Source organism: Rhincodon typus, unplaced genomic scaffold (genome assembly GCF_021869965.1).
Source record: "Rhincodon typus isolate 14 unplaced genomic scaffold, sRhiTyp1.1 hic_rhity00002918, whole genome shotgun sequence".
NCBI classification, from domain to species: domain Eukaryota; kingdom Metazoa; phylum Chordata; class Chondrichthyes; order Orectolobiformes; family Rhincodontidae; genus Rhincodon; species Rhincodon typus.
Window position 1 is genome coordinate 1 of NW_025968556.1, and position 23,606 is coordinate 23,606.

The 23,606-nt window shown below is 41.8% G+C and overlaps 1 protein-coding gene across 2 annotated transcripts; it reads right to left on the reverse strand.

Moving 5' to 3' along the window:
• Positions 1–3,768: 3,768 nt before the first annotated feature.
• Positions 3,769–22,239, reverse strand: LOC109922586 (syntaxin-2-like). 2 transcript variants are annotated; one of them, XM_048593462.1, is made up of 6 exons: positions 22,170–22,239; positions 19,437–19,510; positions 18,018–18,126; positions 11,998–12,071; positions 9,608–9,745; positions 3,769–3,984 (listed from the first exon to the last, which is right to left on the reverse strand). In XM_048593462.1, the coding sequence occupies exons 3-6, from the start codon at positions 18,091–18,093 to the stop codon at positions 3,784–3,786; spliced, it is 489 nt and encodes a 162-aa protein (XP_048449419.1). In that variant the 5' UTR covers positions 18,094–18,126; positions 19,437–19,510; positions 22,170–22,239; the 3' UTR covers positions 3,769–3,783. The 2 variants fall into 2 exon arrangements, with proteins under 2 accessions (XP_048449419.1, XP_048449420.1); XM_048593463.1 differs by lacking the exon at positions 3,769–3,984 and adding an exon at positions 4,850–7,742.
• Positions 22,240–23,606: the final 1,367 nt, after the last annotated feature.

Consider the following 23,606-nt stretch of genomic DNA (forward strand, 5'->3'; position numbering starts at 1 on the left):
TCAGCCTTCCTGCTCCTCTGATGCTGCTTGGCCTGCTGCGTTCATCCAGCTCTACCCCTTGTTATCTCAGATTCTCCAGCATCGGCAGTTCCTACTATCTCAGATAGTAAATGGAATGGTTTTGAAAGGTTGATGAACAGACAGACGATTTTACCAACATACTTTAAGGAAAAAATTCATTCACAGGATGAGTGTATCGCTGGTTGCCCCATGAGGGGGTGGGGGTGAGCTGCCTTCTTGAACTGCTGCAGTCCATGTGCTGCAAGTTTTAGAAGGGAACTTGCAGGGGGTGGTGTTCCCATGTATCTGCTGCCCTTGTCCATCTCGATGGAAGTGGCCGTGGGTTTGGAAGGGGCCTGTGTGGACTGTTGCAGCGCATCCTGTTGATTATACATGGCCATTGCTCTCTGCAGTGTTTATGTATGCACTGGTAACAGGAGCAGCATTATAATATTTGCAAATTGTCAGTGATGAAGGGAGTTAACCTGCCGATAAGGGTGGTGCTATTGCTGTCTGGCGGACTGGCCTCGACATCGCACAGGCTGAGCGCCAGCTCTCAGATACCTCCTCCTATTTCCCCCGGACCACAGCCCCACCATGGAACTCCAGGCTGTTGTGTCCACAGTGGTCACTAACCTCATTTCATCCAGTGATATGCCCCCTCAACCCCACTGCCTTCAAGCTTAAACTCCCCCAACTCCACACAGCTCACTTCTACCTCCTTCCCAAACTCCACAAACAGGACTGCCCATGCAGACCCATTGCCTCTGCTTGCTCGTCCCACAGAACTCATCTCTTCCTACTTCGACTTGATTTTTTTTCTCACCTTATCTAGTCCTTTCCCACTTACATCTGCAACTCCTCTGATGCTTTACAGCAATTTCAGAATTTCCAGTTTGCAGGCTCCAGCCACCTCCTCTTTCCCATGGATGTACAATCCCTTCACATGTCCATCCCCCACCAGGATGGTCTCAGGGAGCTCTGCTTCTTCCTGGAACAAAGGCCTGAATAGCCCCATCTACCACCACCCTCCTCCACTGCGCTGAGCTTGTCCACACTTTGAACAAATTCTCATTTAATTCCTCTCCTTTTCTTCAGGTCAGAGGGATTGGCCACAGGTACCCACAGGGACATAGTTATGACTGCCTCTTTGTGGGGTATGTGGAACATTCTTTGTTCCAGTCCTATTCCGGCCCCCACCCACAACTGTCTCCAGCATACTGATAACATTATTGGTGCTGCTTCCCTCTCTTGACCAAACATGGAAAAGTTTATCAATTTCGCCTCCAATATCCACCCCACTCGCGCCTTCACCTGGTTCATCCTTGACTCCTCCCTTCCTTGACATCTGTCTCCATTTCAGGGGATAGGCTGATCACCAATATCCACTATAGACCAACTGATTCCCAGAGTTACCTGGACTATACACCCTCACACTCCTGTTTCCTGTAAAGATTCCATCCCATTCTCTGTTCTGACGACGCGAACTTCAACAAGGGGGCTCAAAGGTCCACTTTCTTCCTCAACTGAGGATTCTGCAGCACCACAGTTGACAGGGCACTCAGCAGGGTCTGACCCATCTCCCGCACTTCTGCCCTAACCCCATCTTCCCTCCCACAACACTGTTAGGGTTCCCCTTGTCCTGATCTACCATCCTACCAGCATCCACATCCAGTACATCATTAGCTGCCATTTCCACCACCTCCAGTGAGATGCCAGCACCAAACACACATCCCGTCCCCGGTTAGCCTACCACAGGGACCGTTCCCTCTAGGACACTCTGGTCCATTCCTCTGCCACTCCCGACATATCCCCCCACCTCCCACCAGCCCCACAACACCCTCCCCTGCAACCACAGGTGTAACATCTGTCTGTTTACTTCCTTCCTCACCACTATCCAACGGCCCAAACACACCTTCCAGGAGAAGCAGCACTGTACCTGCACTTCATTCAACCAAGTCTACTCTATTTGCCGCTCACAGTGTGGTCTCCTGTGTTGGGGAAAATGAAGCGTACACTGGGTGACTGCTTCACAGAACATCCACATTCTGTCTGCAAAAAAGACCCTGAGCTTCCACTTTAACACACCACCCTGTTCCCTGGCCAACACCAGTGTCTCAGGCTTGCTGCAGTGTTACAGCAATGCTCAGCACAAGCTGAAAGAACCACATCTTATTTTTCGCTTGGGAACTCTACCGCCTTCTAGACTCAATATCGAGTTTTCAAACAAGTTTAGGGCTTGAGGCACATTCTCCTCTGTCCTTACCCCAACCCCCTTGTTATCATATGGTCTGCTACTAGACACAACCCATTGTTAGCTACTAATAATCCCAATTATTCATTCTCATAGCCAGATCGTTATCCACTCCTTTGTCTGTCAAATTGTTCTTCTCTCTTTGGGCTCTATTGTTTATTCCTTACACACACACACACACACACACCCCCCCAATTCTATCATAAAAAAACATTTTCGTGGCTACCATCAGTCCCAAGGAAGGGTCATTGGACCTGAAATGTTAATTCTGATTTCCTTCCACAGATGCTGCCAGACCTTGAGTTTTTCCAGCAATTTCTGCTTTTGTGAATATTAAGGTGGTAGTGGCTGGGGTGCCAATCAAGTGGGCTGCTTTTTCCTGGATGGTATTGAGCTCAAGTGTTATTGGAGCAGCATCCGTCCAGGCAAGTGAAGAGTATGGCATCACATTCCTGACTTGTGCCTTGCAGATGGTGGAAACGCTCTGGGAATCAGGTGGTTGGTTATTTGCTGCAGGATTCCCTGCGTCTGATCTGCTCTTGTAACCACTGTATTTATATGGCAAGTTCAGTTCAGTTTCTGGTCAATGGTAATGGCTCAGGACGTTGATGGGGTTGGGGGGAGGGGGGGGTAGGTGTATCATTGTTGGTGATGCCAATGAACATCAAGGGGCGACTGTTAGATCCTCTCTTATTGGAGATGGTCATTGGCTGGTACTTGTGTGGCATAAATGGCACTCATCAGCCCAAAGTACCAAAGAGTCAGAACTGTAATCATCATCCGATTCTTTCTCCATAGATGGTGTAAGACCTGAATTGCTCCAGCACTTTTTTTGTATTAGCCCCAGCCTGGATATTGTCCAGATCTTGTTGCATTTGAACACGGACTGCTTCAGTATCTGAGGAGTCACAAATGGTGCTGAACATTGTGCAGTCATCCTCACTTTTGGCCTCTGACCTCATGATGGAGCAAAGGTCATTGATGAAGCAGCTGAAGATTGCTGGGCCTAGGACACAACTCCCAGTGATATTCTGGGGCTAAGATGATTGCCCTCTAACAACCATCATTCTCTGTGCTAGGTATGATAACCAGTGGAGTGTTCTCACCTCCTCCTCCCTCAATTCCCTAGTCCCCGCTGACTCAAGGCATGAGGCACAGTCCAGAGAAGGGCCCCGGGAATGAGGTCAGGCTGGAAAACCTTGGGCTTTTCCCCATGGAAGACAGGAGGTCAGGAAGTGAGTGAAGAGAGATTTATAAAATGGAGGGATTTTGATAAATTAATTGGAGTGAGTCATTAACCCGAGGTCACAGGCTGAAAATCATTGCAAAAGACATTGAGGTAAGATGAGGGGAGATATTTTCACAGAGTTGCCACATATAGGATGTTGTACCAGTAAAGATGTACAAATTGATTCCATCAATAATTTTAAAAAGGGAAACAGACAGGTACCAGGGAATGAGAAATTGATAGGGTTAAAAAAAGCCAGGGAAGTGTGACTAAACACAAATGTTCATTTTAAGAACCAGCACTAGCACAAAGGAGCTGAATGGCCTCCTGTGCTGTAAGTTAGTTCAATGCCATGAATAACAATCTGGAAGCTATGAAACCGTAAACTCACCCGCCGTGCTTTGCTCTGGTATCGAACTGCTTTTTTAGTCTCTTCTTTCGCCCGCTCAATATACTCAGCAGCATTTACCACATTTGTCTCTATGTTATTAATCATTTCACCCTTTTGTGTTTAGAAAAAGAAAAAACGAAGTTAGTTTAAGGATCATTATGAAATGAATCCTGCACAGTCATTGCCACTATTTTTATCCATCCATCCATCCCTGAAACATGAATTCCCTCCAAATAGAGCCGATGGACTCTGCTTCAACACATTCAATAAATTCCATACTCTGCTCTACCCTTGAATGCTTCACATCCTTGTCTTTTCAATACAGTATGGTTGGTGCAAATACCCCCGTCTTTACTTAATATAACCCCTTCTGATCTTGAAGGCTTTCCATCTCACTTACTCTTAATTCTCTCAACCATCTCAGCTCAACAGGTCAAGCCAAACTCATCCTCTGTTTTAGTGTCACCTCCAGTACCAATAACAGCCCAATAAATCTATGCAGCACTCATTTTTTTGTTTTTACACTCATCTGTGGGATGTGGGTGTAAATGGCATGACCAGCATTTATTATCCCTTCTCTAGTTGCCCTTGAGAAGGTGGGGGGTGAGCTGCCTTCATCTACTACTGCAGGCCATGTGCTGTAGGTTGACCCACAATGCTTTTAGGGAGGGAATTCCAGGATTTTGACCCAGTGAAAGTGAAGGAATAGCACAACATTTCCAAGTCAGGATGGTGAGATGCTTGGAGGGGAACTTGAACGTGGTAGTGTTTCCATGTATCTGCTGCCCTTGTCCTTCTAGATGGAAGTGGTCGTGGGTTTGGAAGGTGCTGTCTGAGAATCTTCGGTGAATTTCTGCAGTGCATCTTGTAGATGGTACACACTGCTGTTACTGAGCGTCGGTGGTGGACTGAGTGGATGCTTGTGGATGTAGCACCAATTAAGCAGGAGCTGCTTTGTCCTGGACAGCGTCAAACTTCTGGAGTGTTGATGGAGCTGCTCTCATCCAGGCAAGTGGGGAGTATTCCATCACACTCCTGACTTGTAGTTGTAGATGGTGGACAGGCTTTACAGGCAAATGTATTGGAGGAAGCTGACCCAGCCTCTGGTCTTACCTTCATGGTGAGTTTTCCATGATCGTTCAACTGTTCTCTCAAGACTCCAGTGAGAACTAGCCTTAGGGTACCCAAAGTGGTGGAACTGCACCTTATTCCAACTGACCAGTGACATCCACAGCCTTTTAGGAATGCACAATTTTATATTTATACAACCTCCTGTGCGAAAGTTGTTCCTTGGTCACACTGGCCCAGTTTTAAATTTAACACTTAGTCCCCTTGTTTTAGACTTCCTCACAGGAAATAGTTTCTTTGTATCTACCCTATCAAATCCCTTCATTGTTTTGAACATATTCATAAATTAACCAGAGCAAAGATTAGGAATTCCTGTGTTGCTGAAATAATGGAATAGAAATTTTAAATGACACCTTCAGTTGATGGTTTAACATAAAATGTAACTTATTCTGTAGGTCCAGTTGTGGGAAATGTTGCATGAATAACTGTTTAAATAAGCATCTTGCTTCTTCAAGTCAGACCTCTGGAATAATGAAACAATGTGCTGAGGAAACTCAGCAAGTCTGGCAGCAATATCATCATACAGACTCGGAGACACAGAATGGTCTCGGAACACTAGCTGTGGTTATCAGACCTGCTGAATTTCTCCAGCACTTTCTTTCAATTTCAGAGTTCCACAGTATCTTAACGAGTATGCCAATGCAATACAGGAGCATGGTGGATGAAAAGACACGAGAGAGACAGAAGATACCAGTGCATAACAAATAATTGTGAAACTGAACTAACAGGCACAGGAATCAAAACATTGCTCAGTAAGTTTGGCAAAGATATACCAGGAGTATAATGCATAAATTGTCAACCTTGCTCAGTCCTGAAGGCAAGCTAGTGCAAAGAGTTGAACAATCCTAAACAAGTGGGTGTGCACTGACCATTTTTCAAGATTTGTAATAGTGCAATTTCAGGTAAAAATAAAACAAATCACAACTTTTGATCCTGTGCATGTTCTCTTGTATTGGGTGCAAACTCATGTGTGCAAAATTGATGTAAGTTCATGTTTTGATGTCAACGTGCTGCACAAATGTCACAGTGATTCAATAGGGCCATCAATGAAATGGATGTAATCATGTGACTTTGTTGGTTACCTGTGTAGCTGTCCCATCAGCAGCAATTAGCAAAAGAAGAAACATCTCATTTATTTTGTTACACCTTCAACAAAAAAACTATTCGGGGGCTAAGGGTGACAACTGTGTTATGTGTCAAACACCCAAATTAATTTGCAGCAGAAGCTCCTTGGAAAAGGGAAAACTGGTGCTGATCTTGAGTTGATTCTCATTCCATTATTGAAAGCATAACATGGCAGGGCTCATGGTGACAAGCTGCGCAAAAAAATTATAATTGCATCAGAAAATCTCAGTGTCAGGGTGGATGAGCCCAGATCCAGGCCTATGGCTAAGCAGTTAAGAACTGCTATGTTGAACTTTTAACTTTATTTCTTTATTTTTCACTTTACACCTAAGATTTTGCACCTAGGTTCCGTTGTACCTAAGGTGATGCTGGAGAATGGTGACTTTGCATACTTGTCACTGTACTCCTGTATCCTAGTACTTGAGCACACATGACAATAAAACCTAATTCCAAGAAATAGTGTTAAGGAGAAAACTAACTTTCAACAAGTCAATCCTGTGCAATGTTGCAGAGATGTGAGAAAAGACCAAATATTTTTAAAGTGAAGCAGGGTAGAGGCCAGAGGAAACAGCAACATCAGCCTTTATTTTATAGACTTCCAATGCCATTTTCCACATTTATAAAGAAACATCTATATAAATAGGGCATGGTTAAATGTTGACATGGCGCAGGATGATGCAGTACTTAATACATTAGATAATACATTTCTTTTGTGAAAGGAGGAAAACTTGATAGATCCTTAGGATAAAGCAGAGCTAAAACAAACACCACTGAGGTTACAAGACAGGTTCTGATATTATCTTAAAGAAACACACTTTCAAAGAAAGCAGGGAAAAGAACTGAAGCTGCATCAAACAATCCAGTTTTCTAAAAATATACCAATCCTGGTCACCTAACCCTTCATTTTGCTGTTGATGCTAATTAAGTGAAACCAAAGTTCCCCAAACGGATACAGCATTCTAATCCATACAGTAATGCCACATACTGGCAGGAGCGGTAAATGCAAAGAAGCTACAGTTCAATGCTGTGCTAAATATTCTAGTTCAGTCAGCAAATGTGACCCCAAGTTTTAATTTGTTCTCCAACTTTCTGGAACCATTTACACCTCCTGTGAATTCATTTTTTTGCCCCATCCTTGCCTTTCATCATTACTATGCCATTGAATCTTTCCTGCCCTCACCATGTACCTGATTATTCTCGCTGGTCTTTTCCATTCCCCTCCCATAGTTCTGTACTGCATCATCCTGCGCCATGTCAACATTAAACATAGTTCTACATAAATTTAAAACTTTTAACTTTATTTCTTGATTTTTCACTTTACACCTAAGATTTTGCACCTAGGTTTTTATTTTGCTGTGCTTTTTATTGTGGGCTGAAATGGAAAAGGGCTGTTTCTAAAATGAAGCATTATGGAAAGGATTGCAGCACTTTTTAAAATCAGGACACCAACACTTATTACATGTGCTGTTCACACTGCTGCTTGTTCAAACAGTGAGGGAAATGACTGCACAAAGGGAGATCTGGCCAGCAACAAGCAGCTGACTGGTTCCCAGGTAGCTGACCAACTCGTGGATGTGAACATTTGGACCTCCAGAAAGCAAAGAGGGGTCCTTCCTCTGCAGGTAAATAAAAAAAGAACACCTTAAGCCTGAGGAAAGCCAGGATAATTTTTTATCAGTTGCTGCAAGCTGTGGCTTTTAACTAATAAGTCAGAGACTTTATAAGTTGTGAACCTGTTGGTTTGTGCCTCCTGCAGAAAGTGAAAGTACCCAGAGAACAAAGGTCTAATAGTAGCAGGTCCTGACAGGCCAAAAAGATGATCACTGTAAACCTTGTGGATAAAGACCAATAAATCACCTGCCCAGCCTTTCCACCCCCCGTAACATTCACGTTTCTTTGTCTGTCTGTTTGCACAGGTGTGCAGTGGGGAGATTTATAAGGGGTTATAGATTAACCAGAAGAGTTTAAGGGGGTCAGTTAACTCAGTTGGTTGGACAGCTGGTTTGTGATGCAGCGTGTCACCAATGTTCAATCCCTGCATTGGCTAGGGGTACTATGAAGGACTCCCTTCTGAAGCTTTCCCCTTGCTGAGATGTGGTGGCCCTCAGGTTAAATCACCAGCAATTGTCTCTCTCTCGAATGAGTGCGCAGCTGTATGGTCTGGTAAGACTCTGGCTAGTTTAGTTTAATAGTCGACAGTTCATTATCGTTTCTCAGTAGCTAGAACTGGTTTACTCAAAAGACAGTAATTCTTGTAAAATATAGAAACCTATTGCGTGCTGTCAACTTTGGTCTAAAAGGAAGGGAAATTGAGAGTTTTGCACACTTACATGAAATAATTAACCTTGTGACAACTGAGAATAGCAGGGCTTGTTGCTACCCAGTGAGATGGGACAACCTGAATACCGTGAAAACAGACAAGCTGCTGAGGTTTATCCATCTTGCACTCATCAGGACACATGCAAGAATGCCAAATTTCAAGCGATACCTAAAATTACTCACCTTTAAACCTTCTGGATATAATGACAATCATGGGAACAAATGATTAACACTGCTTCTCTCACCATAGATTCTGCCTTACCGGAGAAACATGCCCAGCACTTTGTGCTTTCAGTCTGTGTGCACATTTGTTTGGAGGAGTTCTGCACTGGTGTTTGATCAATATGCAGCAATCCTTTTGCAGTCCCTCAATGAAAAGCTGGAGCACAGTGGCTCTTGTGAACAGTGAAAGGCCTTTGTTTCTATGGTTCCTGTCTGTATGACCCAGCAAAAGTACTGTTGAAACCTCACTCAGCTTTCAGTGATTCAAGAACTGCTTTTGTAAAGAAATGGTCTATTTAATTCCTTGATGGTATTGGGTATAGATGGCTAGGCCAGCATTTGTGGTCTGACCCTAATTGTGCTGGAGAATATATTCTGGAATGCCCAGGCAGCAACTATTCCATATGTGCCCCCCTGCCACTAATCCAGCATTGGGCTAATTTCAAAAACGTCCTTGCTGTGGAACCACAATGCAAGTCAGGAAACAGCAGGTTTACAAGGATGTAACTTCTCACTCGTACATACTGGAGTGTAATGTGCATTAATGGTTTATTTTATGATACCTTACACACATTGTATGCGTAACGAAAGCAGAAATTGCTGGAAAAGTTCAGCAGGTCCGGCAACATCTGTGGAGAGAAATCAGAGTTAATGTTTCGGGTCCCTTGACCCTTCCTCAGAGGACTCTCCTTCAGTTTTGAGGAAGGGTCACCGGACTCAAAACTTAACTGATTTCTCTCCACAGATGTTGCTGAACCTGTTGAGCTTTTCCAGCAACTTCTGCTTTTGTTACTGATTTACAGAATCTGCAGTTCTTTCATTTGTTTTACACTGTATGCATGCTTTCACTCACTTAAGCTGGAGAAATAATTTGGGATTCAACATTCAAAGTTAAATAGACAGCACACCTCAAAAACCCATAAACTTTGAAACACTTCACCTGCTGTTCCACTAACATGGCCATGTCCACAAACATGTCGTGCAACTCTCGTATGCTTGCTTCCAGTTTGATAATGTCTTTGTGTCGTGATTCAATCTCATTAAGAGCTTGTCTGGTGATCTGCGTGTCCGATATGATCTGTAAAACAAAGATCAGGAAGCAATTATCGCAACCTTTAGGGATTCTCTTTGCTTCCTTCTGATGCTCAGAGATTTAAAAAAGGTCAAAAACAAAGTTGCTAGAAAAGCTCAGCAGGTCTGTAGAGGAGAAAACAGTTAATGTTTCAGGTCCGGTAACCTGAGGAAGGGTCACTGGACCCGAAACGTTAACTCTGTTTTCTCCTCTACAGATGCTGCCAGACCTGCTGAGCTTTTCCAGCAACTTTGTTTTTGTTCCTGATTTACAGCATCTGCAGTTCTTTTGGTTTTTATTTAAAAAAAGGTCACCAGGTAGTTCCTGCCACCTGCCTTGGAGGGCAGTGAGGAAGCAAACATTCAGATGGGCTCAAAAACAGAAGTTGCTGGAAAAGCTCAGCACATCCAGCAGTATCTGTGAAGAAAAAAATCGGAGTTAATGTTTCAGGTCCGGTTACCCTTCCTCAGATCTGGGGCATCCGCAGTTCTTTTGGTTTTTATTCAGACAGTCTCCCCCAGATAATCACCACAGTTAGATCAGAGATTAGGGCAAGGGAAAGCTTTGATTTTGTATAATGCTAGGTCCAAAAGCAATTTATACAGTGGTAATGGTTAGACGGTATTGAGGATTACAAGAAAGAGGAGATGGCCATTAGGCCGTTCAATCTTGCTCTGCCATTTAAAAGATCAACCAAGTGTCACTTACCTTGATGCTGCATTCCTGTAATTTCCCCATATGTCTCAATTCCCTTAGCCTCCAAAAATCTACCGATCTCAGTCTGATATATATTCAATACTGAGTCACCTGGAGATCTCTGGGGGTGCAGAATTCCAAAGATTCACAATCCTTTGAGCCAAGAAATTTCTTCTAACCTCAGTCCTAAACGTCAACTCCATATTGACAGAGATCCTACTTCTAGGCTCCCAAGCCGGTAGAAACATCCTTTCATTATCTATGTTTCACCACTTCAGAGTTTTATACAGCTTGAATTTTTATTGTATATGCAACACAGAAGCAGGCTATTTGACCAAATGCGTCGGAGCTCAAGCATTCGTTCGTCTACTTCATTTCACGCTAAGCCGCTATTCCTTTCTCCCTCAACTTTATCCAGCTTCTCCTTAAATCCATTCACTTTGACATCTTGTGGGCGGAAGGTCCAGTCTTACCACTCACTCTGGTAATGAACTGTCTCTGGATTTTCCTCTTGGATTTATTTGCCACTCTCTTATATTAATAACCCTATTATCTTAAAGATCTCTATCAGGTCCCCGGTCATTTTTTGAGAGAGAAAAGAGAGTCTCCAGTGTGATCAGTCTCACCTGATATCATTTCCACTCAGTTGTGGCAGTACCTCCTCCACTGTCTCCATACCCTCTTATAATACAGACCAGAATGGAGAGAACTCAAAGTGTGGCCTAAACCTAGGTGCAATACAGGCTCAACACAACCTTGAAGCTTTTCAGTTTTATTCTTTTTGAAACAAACTCTAGGACTTTGTTTGCTTTTTTTCTGGTCTTATTAACCTGAAATGTTATTTTTAGTGATTTGTATATCTGTTCACCTCCAGATTTTCTACTCTACCTAGACATGCAGTATGCAACTTCTGTACTCATTTAACCAAAGCATGGGGAATGAATGTAACTCTTAACTGCAGGAGCTACCAGACTGCTCCTGTGGTGCCACAGGAGGGCAAATTAAAGCTCTGGTTTAATGACTCATCTGAGAGATAGCACTCCTTCAGCACTGCATTGGACTGTTGGCCTGAATATTGGACCCAAGTCTGTCGAACACGACCAGAACACATAACCACAACCAAGCTATTAATGCTTTCTTTCTCCATAATTTGTGTTTTTATTTCAGCAGCATTTGGTGTTTGAACCTATGACCTTCGTATTCAGATACGAGCATGCTGCCCACAGTGGATGAAGGACGAGGAGACACAGAAAGGAATCACCTCGTTCTATACCCACATTTATTCACTTTTGTTTAAGTCATGTTTCCCACAAACTGTTGAAACAATTGAGATTAAACCAGGTAAATTTAATTCTAAGAAACGAAAATGTTGAAAACACTTAGGTCAGGAATGTTTTCATGCAGAGAGAAACAGGATTGATATTTCAGCTCTTTTCTCCATCAGGACTGACAAAGAGTCACCAACACGAAATGTTGATTCTTTCTCTCTCCACAAATGCTGTCAGACCTGCTGAGTGTTACCAATGCAGGATTTTGCTTACGAAAACTTGACGTTTGCTTACATCAGATGTAAAAATAGATGGGTTACCACTTTCCAGCATCTCTTCCAGTTCATCATCAGTGGTTGTTTTTCCAGCTGTCAAAGCAAAGTGGACACAATTAATTCAATGACATCTATTCCTTTGTAATTCATTTTCCAGGCTGTAGCTGAAGAAGATTACAAAGCTGCATAATTGGATTTTTAAGAAACAAAATATGAAAAATTAAATCAGAAGCCATGTCCCCTCTGTTTCCTTGTTTTAAATGACGATCAAGACGTCAATGATGAAAGTGCTTTAAATCAGCACAAGGATGATGTTCATTCACTATGCAGCCCAAAGAAATAACCCTAATCAGTTAAGATCTGGCACGCAACAACAATAGAGGCACCAAGAGTGTCCGAAAGAAAACTACATTCAGCCTCATTCCAATGTAGCTGGCTTTTTAAATCCCAACTCCATCGTCCTTTGAGGATTAGTTATAGTCAATGATGTTTGATGATCTGCTGTTGCCAGAGATCTCATTTCTTCCCTTGCCCCATTGTCAGCTCGGTTTTGTCTCATACCTTCATCTAAATATCATTTAATCTTTTGTATTCTTCACCTGATTACAGACCCTCTCACCCTGAATCATTCATGGCTCATTACTTGTGTAAAACTATCAAATGTTGAACTTAGTTTTTTGTTTTTATTTCAGATTCTTTTAGAGTTATTGACAGATCTCAGTTAGACATTAGCTAAAAAGCTTTGGTAAGGTAGACAAAGAAAAACTGACCCATTGGTTGACGGTACAAGGACTAGCAGATGCAAATTGTAGTCTTTGGGCAAGAGATGCTGGGACAATGGGAGGTAAAATGTTTTTATGCAGTAAATGGTAATTATCCAGATCTCACTGCCCATCAGGCTGGTGGAAGGGGAGATGATCAATGATTCCAAATGTAAACCGATGAGCATTTGAGGGAAATAAATGTATGAGTTTACAGGGGAAGAGTAGGGAATGTACTTCCTGGATCGCTCGACAAAGACGGTGTAGAATCAATGAGGTCAAATGGCTATGAAACCTTAAGACTCAATTCATTTAGCTTTAGACCTGCAAAACTCAGCAACGGGGCCAGAACAGCACCTGCCTGTTTTTGGATACAATCATACTACTGAGCAGAGGCCGGACCACACTTTATCCAGACAGACAGCGGTGAGGAATCTCCTTTACTATATATACTGCAAAAGCAGTGGGTAGTTTAGCAACCTCAGTCTCATTTGTAAGAGTTTCCACAAAGGTCAATTTGCATTGGATTCAACTCAAAGTACAATGTGCATGAATTTTTAGCTCGAATGGGATTGTCAGAAGGACTGCTACTGACTGGAAACCAAAGCACCAAAACAAATTTTAAAGCCAATGCAGACAGCTATCTGACGTCATGAATGGCGTTCAGCATTCAAAACTAATACCACATGCCCTGTATTTATACAGGCCTCTGGCACAATAAAATTCCCCAAGAGATCAGCATAAAACAAAATGACATGGAACTATATCAACAGGTATTAGGATGGGTGATCAAAAGCTTGGTGAAAGGAGGTTTGATAGAATTCTTTAGAGAAAATCAAGGTAAAGGTTTTGAGAAATTTAGAGGGGTTAAATTTTAGCCTAATTAAGTGGAGAACACTGTTACAGCTACACAGGGCCTTACTGAGACAACATCTAGAATACTGTCTATAATTTGGTCTCCTTAACTAAGGAAGGATGTAATTGAAAGTTGTTCAGAGCAGGTTCACTCAACTGATTATTGGGATGAAGGCATTAGCTTGCTATGGCTAAGCATTTAGGCCTCTGCTCACTGGAGTGAAGAACGACAAGAGCCGGTCTTAGTAAACATTCAAGAACCTGAGAAGACTTGACAGGGTGGATGCTGTAAGGATGCGCCCTTATGGGGACAGATAAGAAAGTGAAGCCACAATCAGATCAGCCATGATCCTATCAAATGGCGGAGTAGGCTCAAGAGAGAGAATGGCCAGCTCCTGCTCTTAATTTGTGTGGTCAAGACAACTGAAAGCATGACCAAAGGTGAACCAATTAAAGCTGGGAATGCTCAAGAGAGTTTAGATATTGTGGAGGGTTGGATTACAAAGATAGGGTGAGTCAGGCCTTGGATGACTTGGAATCAAAGCTGAAAATTTGAAATACCAAGACATTGTTTAACCGGGAGGCAGTGTAGGTCAGCCTCCTACACTGGGGAGCTTGACAGCTGGAGTGAGTTAGAACATGGCAAAGCTCTGTTGCCCAAGGTCACAGAGGGTAGAAAGTAGCAGGCTGGCCCGGAGTGTGAATAGACAAATCTGGAGACATCAGGGTTTCCGCGTTGGAGTCAAGTGATGTTACAGATGTGAAAGTCCAGGGGTAGCATGAGTCAAAGCTCATCTCAGGGTCAAATATGAATGGAAGTTGTACATTATTGTTGTATTGTTCTGCCAGGGAGAGCGACAGAGTCTGCAGCTGGCACATGGAGACTGTTGCCAAGTAACATGAGGGAATTAAAATATCCAAGGAGAGAAATAAACAAAGCATTTTTACACAATGAATACCCTTAACAACTACTTCCAACAAAGAATCCAAAACACAGGATTTCTACCTGGCAATTATATATTTAAATTGCTGAAGGGACAGGAAGGAAATGGGAAGTTAAAACATGTAGCAACTGCCAGTTGGAAAGACCAAGTTACAGAAAATCTGACTTCACACATTCCATATCAGATGAGATCAGTGATTCTGCACAATCAGTTGGAATGATTTCAATAAACACTAGACATTGTTGTGGATGCTTAATTAATTCATTCTCGTGTGCAGTCTGCGAGAGGATTTCAGAACTGTGTGTGAAATACCCACAGTCCACAACAAGCACGTCAGTGGACTTGGAATGTGAGAAAGTTAATTACTCTGTTGGAGCTCATTAGCTATACTCCATGATGTAACCTAGGCAATGCAGAAGTAATGTTATGATCATTAATGTGTTATGTGTGCTGATGTGAATAATCCCTCCCTACCCCTCTAACCTCCTCCAGCTACACAACTGGTCTGAGATATTGGCACTGCCACAATTCTGTACCTCAACTTGGAACATTTTCACAATAGCAGCAGCAACGGAACCTTGCCTAACTAGTCATTCTGAAAGTGACATTAGTGATATTGCACACTCCCTCAATACTACCTTGGAGAATCAGGCCTGTGCTTAAGTGACTGGATTGGAACTCGAAAGTGCAACATTCCAACTCTGAGACGAGGACGTTACCCACTGAACCATAACCAACACATTCACCAGATCAAGTTCCAAACAGTAAAAGATTAACACTGACAATCACCAAAATTAACTAGGACATTTGTTCTCCAATATTACAACAGTTCTTACAATCTTTTGGAAGTTTAGGGGGAGGTGTGATGTTGTGGTAATATCAATGAGCTTTTCATCCAGAGACTAAGGCTAACGCATTGAGAACATGGGTTCATATGGTAGCGGTAGCTGGGGGAGTCGAAATCCCAACTGATAAATCTGGAACTGTAAAGTAAGTCTCACTGACAGTAACCATAGTAACTATAAACAGACTGTTGTAGAACCTATCCATTTCACTAATCCCTTAGGGAAGGAAATCTGCTGTTCTTACCCAGTCTGGTCACTAGATCCACAGTAATGTGGCCAAATCTTAACTGGTTAGATTCTTTGTTAGAGATGATCATTACCTGATACTTGTACGTTGCAAACTTTACTTGGCAAAGCCTGGATATTATCCAGGTTTTGGTGTATTTGAACATGGACTGCTTTAGTCATGAACAGTGCTGAGCATTGCACAATCAGCAGCAAATATTCCCATTTTTTAACCTGATGATGGAGGGAAGATCACTGATGAAGCAGCTGTAGTGTGGTTGGGCTACATCACTGCTATGCTTTCTCCTTTGTGTACCTACCCAATTCTATTTTAAAGGAAATTCCAAATCCTAACCAGCCGTTACATAAAAACAGTTTCTCCTCATATTGTCTCTGGCTTGTTCGCCAAAAATCTGAAATCTATGCACTTTGGTTAATGGTCCTTGAACTACGGCAAACAGTTTCTCTGTACACATCCTTTGTGATTTTGACCATCTCTATTAAACCTCCAGTTTAAGTGGCTCCAAGAAACAATTCCAGTTTATGTATTTATTCATGAGATGTGGGCACAGCTGTTGAGCCAGCATTTATTGCTGATCCATAGTTGCCCTTGAGGTGGTGGTAGTGATGAGCTGTCCAAAACTGTCTCTCTCTCTAGCCATGCGGCTGCAACTCCTCAGCCCTAGAACTGCTCAAAAGACAAACTTAATAGTAATTTTGTTTTTGGTTTATCGTGTGTCTTTGGCAATTGGACAGCTTTGGGATAGCCTTTCCATTTAACTCAGTGCTGTTTGTCACTGTACTGCCCTAGAGTAGGTAACTACTGGCTGCAGATTATTCCGAGACCATGTTTTATGTTAGCTCAAATACACTGCTCACCAACAAATAATGACACGTTACATACAACAGCAAATTTAATGGAAACTTTCATCCTAAAACTCAAAAGAGAGGCAATACCCAATGCTGGGGCTTCTATACAGTTTATAATGCTATCAACAGTTCCACATACTGGTGGCACTTTCCCAGTTGCATATTTCTACATATTATAATCTCAAAAGTCATATAACACAATGTTCAATAAGCAATATTGTGAAGTTATGTTTTTAGGAACTGGTATAAAATGTAAACAAAAATCGTAAGAATGGTAGCACCCTCTTTCCTTGGATATTTATTGAACATAATCCATACACCCAGATCTGAGACCTTACCAAAATAAAAAACATCGTTAAACATGGGAAACCTAAAAACCAGGAGGCCATTCAGCCCTCCAGTCTGTTCCATTCAACTGAATCCCAGTTCAAACTACTCACCATGCATCTGTGCCACATGACACTCTTACAGCCTTGTCTAACAAAAACCTACTCAGAGTCTCCAAGCTTGACATTGACTCCCAGCAGCCACACCATCAAGGAAAGGAAGCTCCACATTTCCACTGCTGTGTATGAAGTGCTACTTTTCAATCTCACTTCTGAACAGCCAAGATCTAATTTGGACTTTATGCTCCTCCACCATTCTGAACTCCCCCTACAGAAGGATTCATTTCTCTTTTCTCCGTTGAACCCCATCATTTTAAACATCTTAGTCAATTAATTCCTCACCCTTCTAACCTGAATGGAACTTTGTTCTAATGGCAGTCTTCCTGAAACATTTACTGTTCCTCTCGAACAGGTGCTACCTGACCTGCTCAGTACATTCAGCATTTTGTTTAGATTTCTAGATAACAGAAATATTGCGTCCATGCAACCAGTTCACACAAGTTAGCCTTTTTATCCCCATTCTGTCAAAGGTGTTTTGTATTGCGTTCCTATTCCAAGGTCATTATATCTTTACCCAGATGCATGCCCAGAAAAGAATATGACTTAGCCAATTGGGGATCTGATTAATGATTTGTACAACTGGAGGAGAACTTAGCACTGCTGCCTCAGTGTCAAGGACCCGGGTTCAATCCCATCCTCGGGTGGCTTTCTTCTCATGTTTGCGTGGATGTCCTCCAGGTGCTCCAGTTTCCTTCCACAGTCTAAGGATGTGCAGATTAGTTGGATTGGCTATGCTAAATTGCTAGTGCTAGAGATATGCAAGCTTGGTGGATTAGCCATGGTAAATGAAGAGTTACAGGTACAGGGTGAGGTGGATCTGGTGGGATGCTCTCCAGAGAGTCACTGCAGACTCGACGGGCCAATTGGCCTGCTTCCATGCTGTACAGATTCTATGATTCTGCAGTTTTGAATTCCAACATTGTACAAAAAGCTCAAACACAAAGTTTAGGTTTTACTTGTGCTCGGTTCCATTCTTTGTATTAAATAAAGTTAGCATATTTAAAAGATCCAGAATATGTTGGTCTGTGGCCTTCATCGACACATTATCAATATAACAACAGAATGAATAGACATCTCATTAAGATTCACTCACTGATCTCAAGCTGCCGCTGAATTCGTCCTTTGCTGCGCTCCCTGAACAAGATTTGAATCTCGTTGTACTCAGTCATCACATTTGCAAATTTTCGGGATAGAGTCGAGTGCTGAAATTTAAAGAGAAATAGAATAATTTAAAGGAAACAAAGAATTAGACCTCAGGCTGACACTTACTAATTGGTTTTTATGTCAATATCGTAGCCTCTGGATGATCATCTGAAGCCAATGTCTAGTTCATGACCTGTCATCATGAGAAATCTGAGGCTCACCGATTTAAACTTCATATGAGGTTTCTCAATCACCCCATAACCATTACACCTCAGGTATACCCACTTCTATTACCATGCAAGGTATTATTATGAGACAACAGGGTTGGGATAGCTCAGTTGGCTGGACTGTTGGTTTGTGATGCAGAGAGATGCCAACATAGATTCGATTCCTGCACCAGCAGAGGTTACCATGAAGGACTCTCATTCTCAACCTCTACCCTCACCACCGGTGTGGTGCCCTGCAGGTCAAACCAGCATCAGTTCATCTCTCTCTACAATGAGAGCGCAGTCCTATGGTCTGGTAGGACTACTGCAACCTTATCTTTAAATTGTAAGCTGCTAACTTACACTCTAGAAAAGGTTTTCAAATCCTGCATATCTCAACATTTTCCTTTAAGTTACAACCATTTCTATGGGGATTGGAGAGTGAATACTCATGAGCCTGTGCATACATGTATGTGCAAGTGTGTACATTTGAGTGAACTTACTTATTTTGGAAAGAGAGATAACTTGGGGAAAGTTAGAACATTCCAAACTGCTTGAACATGCCCAGTACTGATAATCCTAAACCCAAGATAACCAATCTGGACTGACAGATCTTCACCAGCATAAATTTTGTTCAACTTCACCTTTAATCTCCCACTTCACCAATGAATTATCTTCTCATTTTCTACTGCCTGTCTGATCTTCCAATACCATCTTGACAGGCTGTCTAGTGTATCTGATTAAAAATATGGGGGTCACCCACTCAAGACCGATGAAAACCTTTTCCCCCCTCAGAGGTGGGAGTATTTAGAACTGTCTTCCTCAAAAGGCACTAGGAACAAAGTCTTTGAAAGTCTATTGGGCATAGGTTGGAATGTGGAGCAATCGTATCAGGATTTCTGAATGGCGGATCAGGCTCAAGTGGCCAACTCCTGTTCCTAATTTGTTATGTTTGTATGTACACTAGCTGTGACGCCATATTATGACAGCTTTGTGTGTCCGAGAACAGGAGGGTGTTAATGCTATTTGACTGTAAATGTATCCCAGTCTAAATAAAAGGTAACTGGCTTACATGACCAAATTCTTGCCCCTTTCAAACAAATAAATGAAAAGGCATCATTTTTCAGGTCAACACAAAACTTGAAACAAGTATGGTACTGCACCTGAGTTTTGCGTATTCTTAAATCTACTGAACCTTGGTTTTCGTCATCTTCCGTTTTAATGCTTTGTTCTATAACTATAATTGAAACAAAAGGTGAGGACCATTATTAAACATCAAGCAAAACAAGAATGATGGATACACAAGGTACAAGTTAATGTACAGTTTTACAGCAAGAGCTAGAGATAGCAATGGTAGATTTAGTACAGATAAATACAAAATACCAGATGGCAAGGAAACAGGCAATCATTAAGAATGGAATTGGAATTGTCAAGGCTGACTGTGTTCCAAAAATTTCAGCAGACTCAGTGTATGAATATATCCAACACAACATTTAGTAAAACCAAAAGGTTGCAGTGCAGCAGCAGAGAGTGAAATCCAAATCAGGGACAGTCATCTTCTTCACTCTGGCAGACAAAACATTGAATGGCAAGTTCTGGTCATCAAGATTACAACAAGACACTCACTGGAGGTAGCACAGAAACAAGCTACACAGCTAACCACCCGCCTTAGAAGTATCAGCTAGAAGGAAGAAGAATATCTCAACCTTGACAGGACTGGAGGGTTAACAGCGCAGAAAAACAGAACGTAAATCTGTAGGTAGGGCATTCCAGAGTGCTCTAACATGCAAGATGTGCAACTTGTGGGACAAGGAAATCTAGGTTCAAACTACTTAGAACCGATATCAGAAATTTGATCTTCTCAAAAATATTCACTTTTATCATCTTCAGGCATAAAGCAAAGCATTCAAGATAAACATCAAAAATGACAAGCTCAGACTAAAATGCACCATAAACTGGATTCATAAACAAATTAAAACAGGAGAAGGAAAATGACTGAATAAATCCAGATTAAAAGGAAGGGGAAGGCCTCCGAGGGACAGAAAGATAATAGAAATTGTTTAAAATAGGATACACCAGGGAAAAAGAAACATACACAATAGTGGAGACTAAAACAGTAAAAATCCTCTCAGTTTACCAGTGACAGCAGAGTCAGAAACAAAGTGAAATTCATAACAAGTCTCCCTCAACATCAGCCTCCAAACGCACAAATTGTCTTGGAAAGAGGATACACAGGAACACCACTGCCTGAAAACTTAAATCGAAGCCTCTCACCATCCTGACTTGTACATATATCACTGTTCCTTCAGTGTCACTGGGTCAAAGTCCTGGAATTCCCTCCCTAAAACCTCATGAGGACTGCACTGATTCAAGAAGGCAACTCTCTATCAGCTACCCAAGGGGCAATTAGAAATGGATAATGAAAGTCGGCTCAGGCAGTAATGCCCACGTCCCATGAACAAAGTTTTAAAACTTGCAAGTGTAGTAAAGAATGTGAATGAGCTCAAGATGTATAATTTCCTTTGTGATTGTTTAAGTTACCCGCCTCTAATCAAGTACAGGTTCAATGTAACAAATGTAAGGCAGACTAAAAGCTCAAAACAAATAGCTATGAAGATTAGATACTCCACATTTCAGCCAAAAAAAACTCTGAAGAAGATTTGTGCAGCACTGACCTTTCCTAAAAGTGATGAGTTGCTGGAAAAATAAGGGGATCAGAAACAGCCTCAAATTGTCCACATTCAAAAAGGGGGATGAGAATGCATCTCTCTAGTGACAGAGCAGCCCCATGGCCTGACAGGACTGTGATGACTCTACTTTATACCTTTACCTGCCATAACATGCCTAACCTTCCAAAGGACTTTAGTCAAAAGTTCCTCATGAAAGGACTTTTAGACAGAATCAAAACTGTAGGGATTCAGGATCAGAAGCTTCTGAATAGATTAATTAATTACAACAGAATTGTCTTTCCCATCCTTAATTAGGTTGGAACTTGGGAGTCAGATTGCTTTGAAAAAAGCATGTGACAGTATCTTGCCCACAATTAATGTTTCAACCAGTTATTAGGATTGAAGAGCAGAATTTTTCAGAAAATACTAGAAAACAAAAAACATACCATAATTCCAAACAACAAAAATATCAATGGCCTATTATAATGAGGAGACATGTAATTTATAATGTCTTTTAAAAGTAACTTAAAAACTTTCCTTCCAGATGCAAAACTGCCAGCATAATAAGTGCTGAATGGCAGTGAAAAGTACTTACTTCTGTTCAGCATGGGTGGAGACACTCAGCCCTACTCCTCCTGGGTGTCTTACTACCAAAACCTGTAAGGATATCCTTACGCAGTGAGGACCAGCATACTTCTTTCTTGAGTTTGGGGTGGGGAGGAAAATGAATCTTTATTCCTTTTTGGCCCTGTACTGGATACATACTGGGAAGGATACAAACAGCAACAATCTTTAAAGATGTGGGCAATTCAGAGCTGCATGTCTGATCATCACCACCTACTCTAGCCAAGTTGTTGAGAAATTTCTCTTCAGAGAGACAGCATATAAATTTATGCTGGATGGTTTGAAATTTCATAGGAATCATTCAGCATAGAAAGAGGCCATTTGGTCCATCATGGTTCTGGTAGCTCTAGGGTAGAGCTACTTAATTATTTCCACAATCCTGCTGTTTCCACAGTCCTGCATTTTTATTTGCTCCTCTTCAAATATTTTCTAATTCTAAAATTTTCTAATTTAAATCGTATTACTAAATCTGCTTCCATCAACTTTTCTTATCACAACTTGCACAACTTAAAAAAGCTTCCTTGTAATATCTTTGGTTTTTACCAAACATTTAAACAATGTGCAAATAATCAAAATATCTCTGACTCAACTGAAAATACTTACTCTTCAGCTTATTTCGGACTCTGTTTGCAGTTCTCTTAATTGATAGTGTAAGTTCTTCAAGTTCTTCTTTGGTTTCTTTTTAAGAAAAAAGAAAATATTTAATGATTTGCAAACTGCTAAGAAGGAATTCTGGGATCAAAATGTTTGTCAGACATTTTAAATTTTGATACAGTGAAGGATGGAAATTGTCAGTGTTATTAATGTTTTAATTTTACTCTCCACATCTCTCTATTATTTCATATATTAAGATAGACCTTTATATAGTGACTTTCACAAATCTTCAGTATCTCAAAACACTCCACAGTCAATGAAAATATTCTGAAATGTGGTCACATTGTGATTGTGCAACACCCAAAGCCTGTTCACCATTGAGAAAGCACAAGTTAGGGTGTAGTCGAATACTGCCCACTTGCCTGGATAGGGGCAGGTCTCAAAGCTTAACACCATCAAGGACAAAGCAGCCTGCTTGTCTGCACTCCATCCACCACCTTTGATGTTCTCTCCTTCCACCAACACACAAGGAGAGGAGCATGTACCATTAACAAGATGCGCTACAATAACATACCAATGTGTTTTCACAGGAATTTCCAAACACAAGCTCTATCCTACTCCCTAGATGGAAATGGGCATTAGATGCACGAGACCACCTGAAAGTTCTCCTCCAAACCCCATCCCGACTTAAGGCCTTTCTTTCACTGCCTTGCAGATCAATGTCCTATGACTCCCTTCCTAACTGCGACAGCCCTACAAACCCATGAACTGCAGCAGCTCAGCACATTTTCTCAAGGCCAGAAAGTACTGGCTTAGCCAGCAATTTAACAAAAGATGACTTTTTAAAAACATTTTCCTATAAACTTCAATGAGGAGAACTCATGACAAATGGTATGATCCTGGGAAGCACTGAAGATGAAAGGGCCTTTGGTGTGCATACCACCAATCTGTGAAGGTAGTGGGAGAGATAGATAAAGTGGTTAAGGTGGCATATGGGATATTTGTCTGTATTAGCCAAGGCATGGAGTTTAAAGCAGGGAGGCTATGCCAAAACTGTGTAAAACATGATCTAGTGTATTGTGCGCAGTTCTGAAATCCACATTCTAGGAGTGATATGAAAGCACTGGAAAGGGTGCAGAAGGAGATTTACCAGGATGTTGCCTGGGCTAGAGAGTTTTAGTTATGAAGAGAGATTGGACAGACTGGGGCTGTTTTCCTTAGAGCAGAGCAGACTAACAGGGGGCATGACTGAGATGTACAAAATGATAAGCAGCACAAACAAGGTAGATGGGAAGAACCCCTTCCCCTTGGAGCAGGGATCAATGATCAGGGGCCATAGATTTAAGTTGAGGGGCAGAAGGTTTAGAGAAGATGCAAGGAAAATGGGTAGGCGATTGCCGAGTGGTATTAATCGCTAGAGTATTAATCCAGAAACTCAGCAAATGT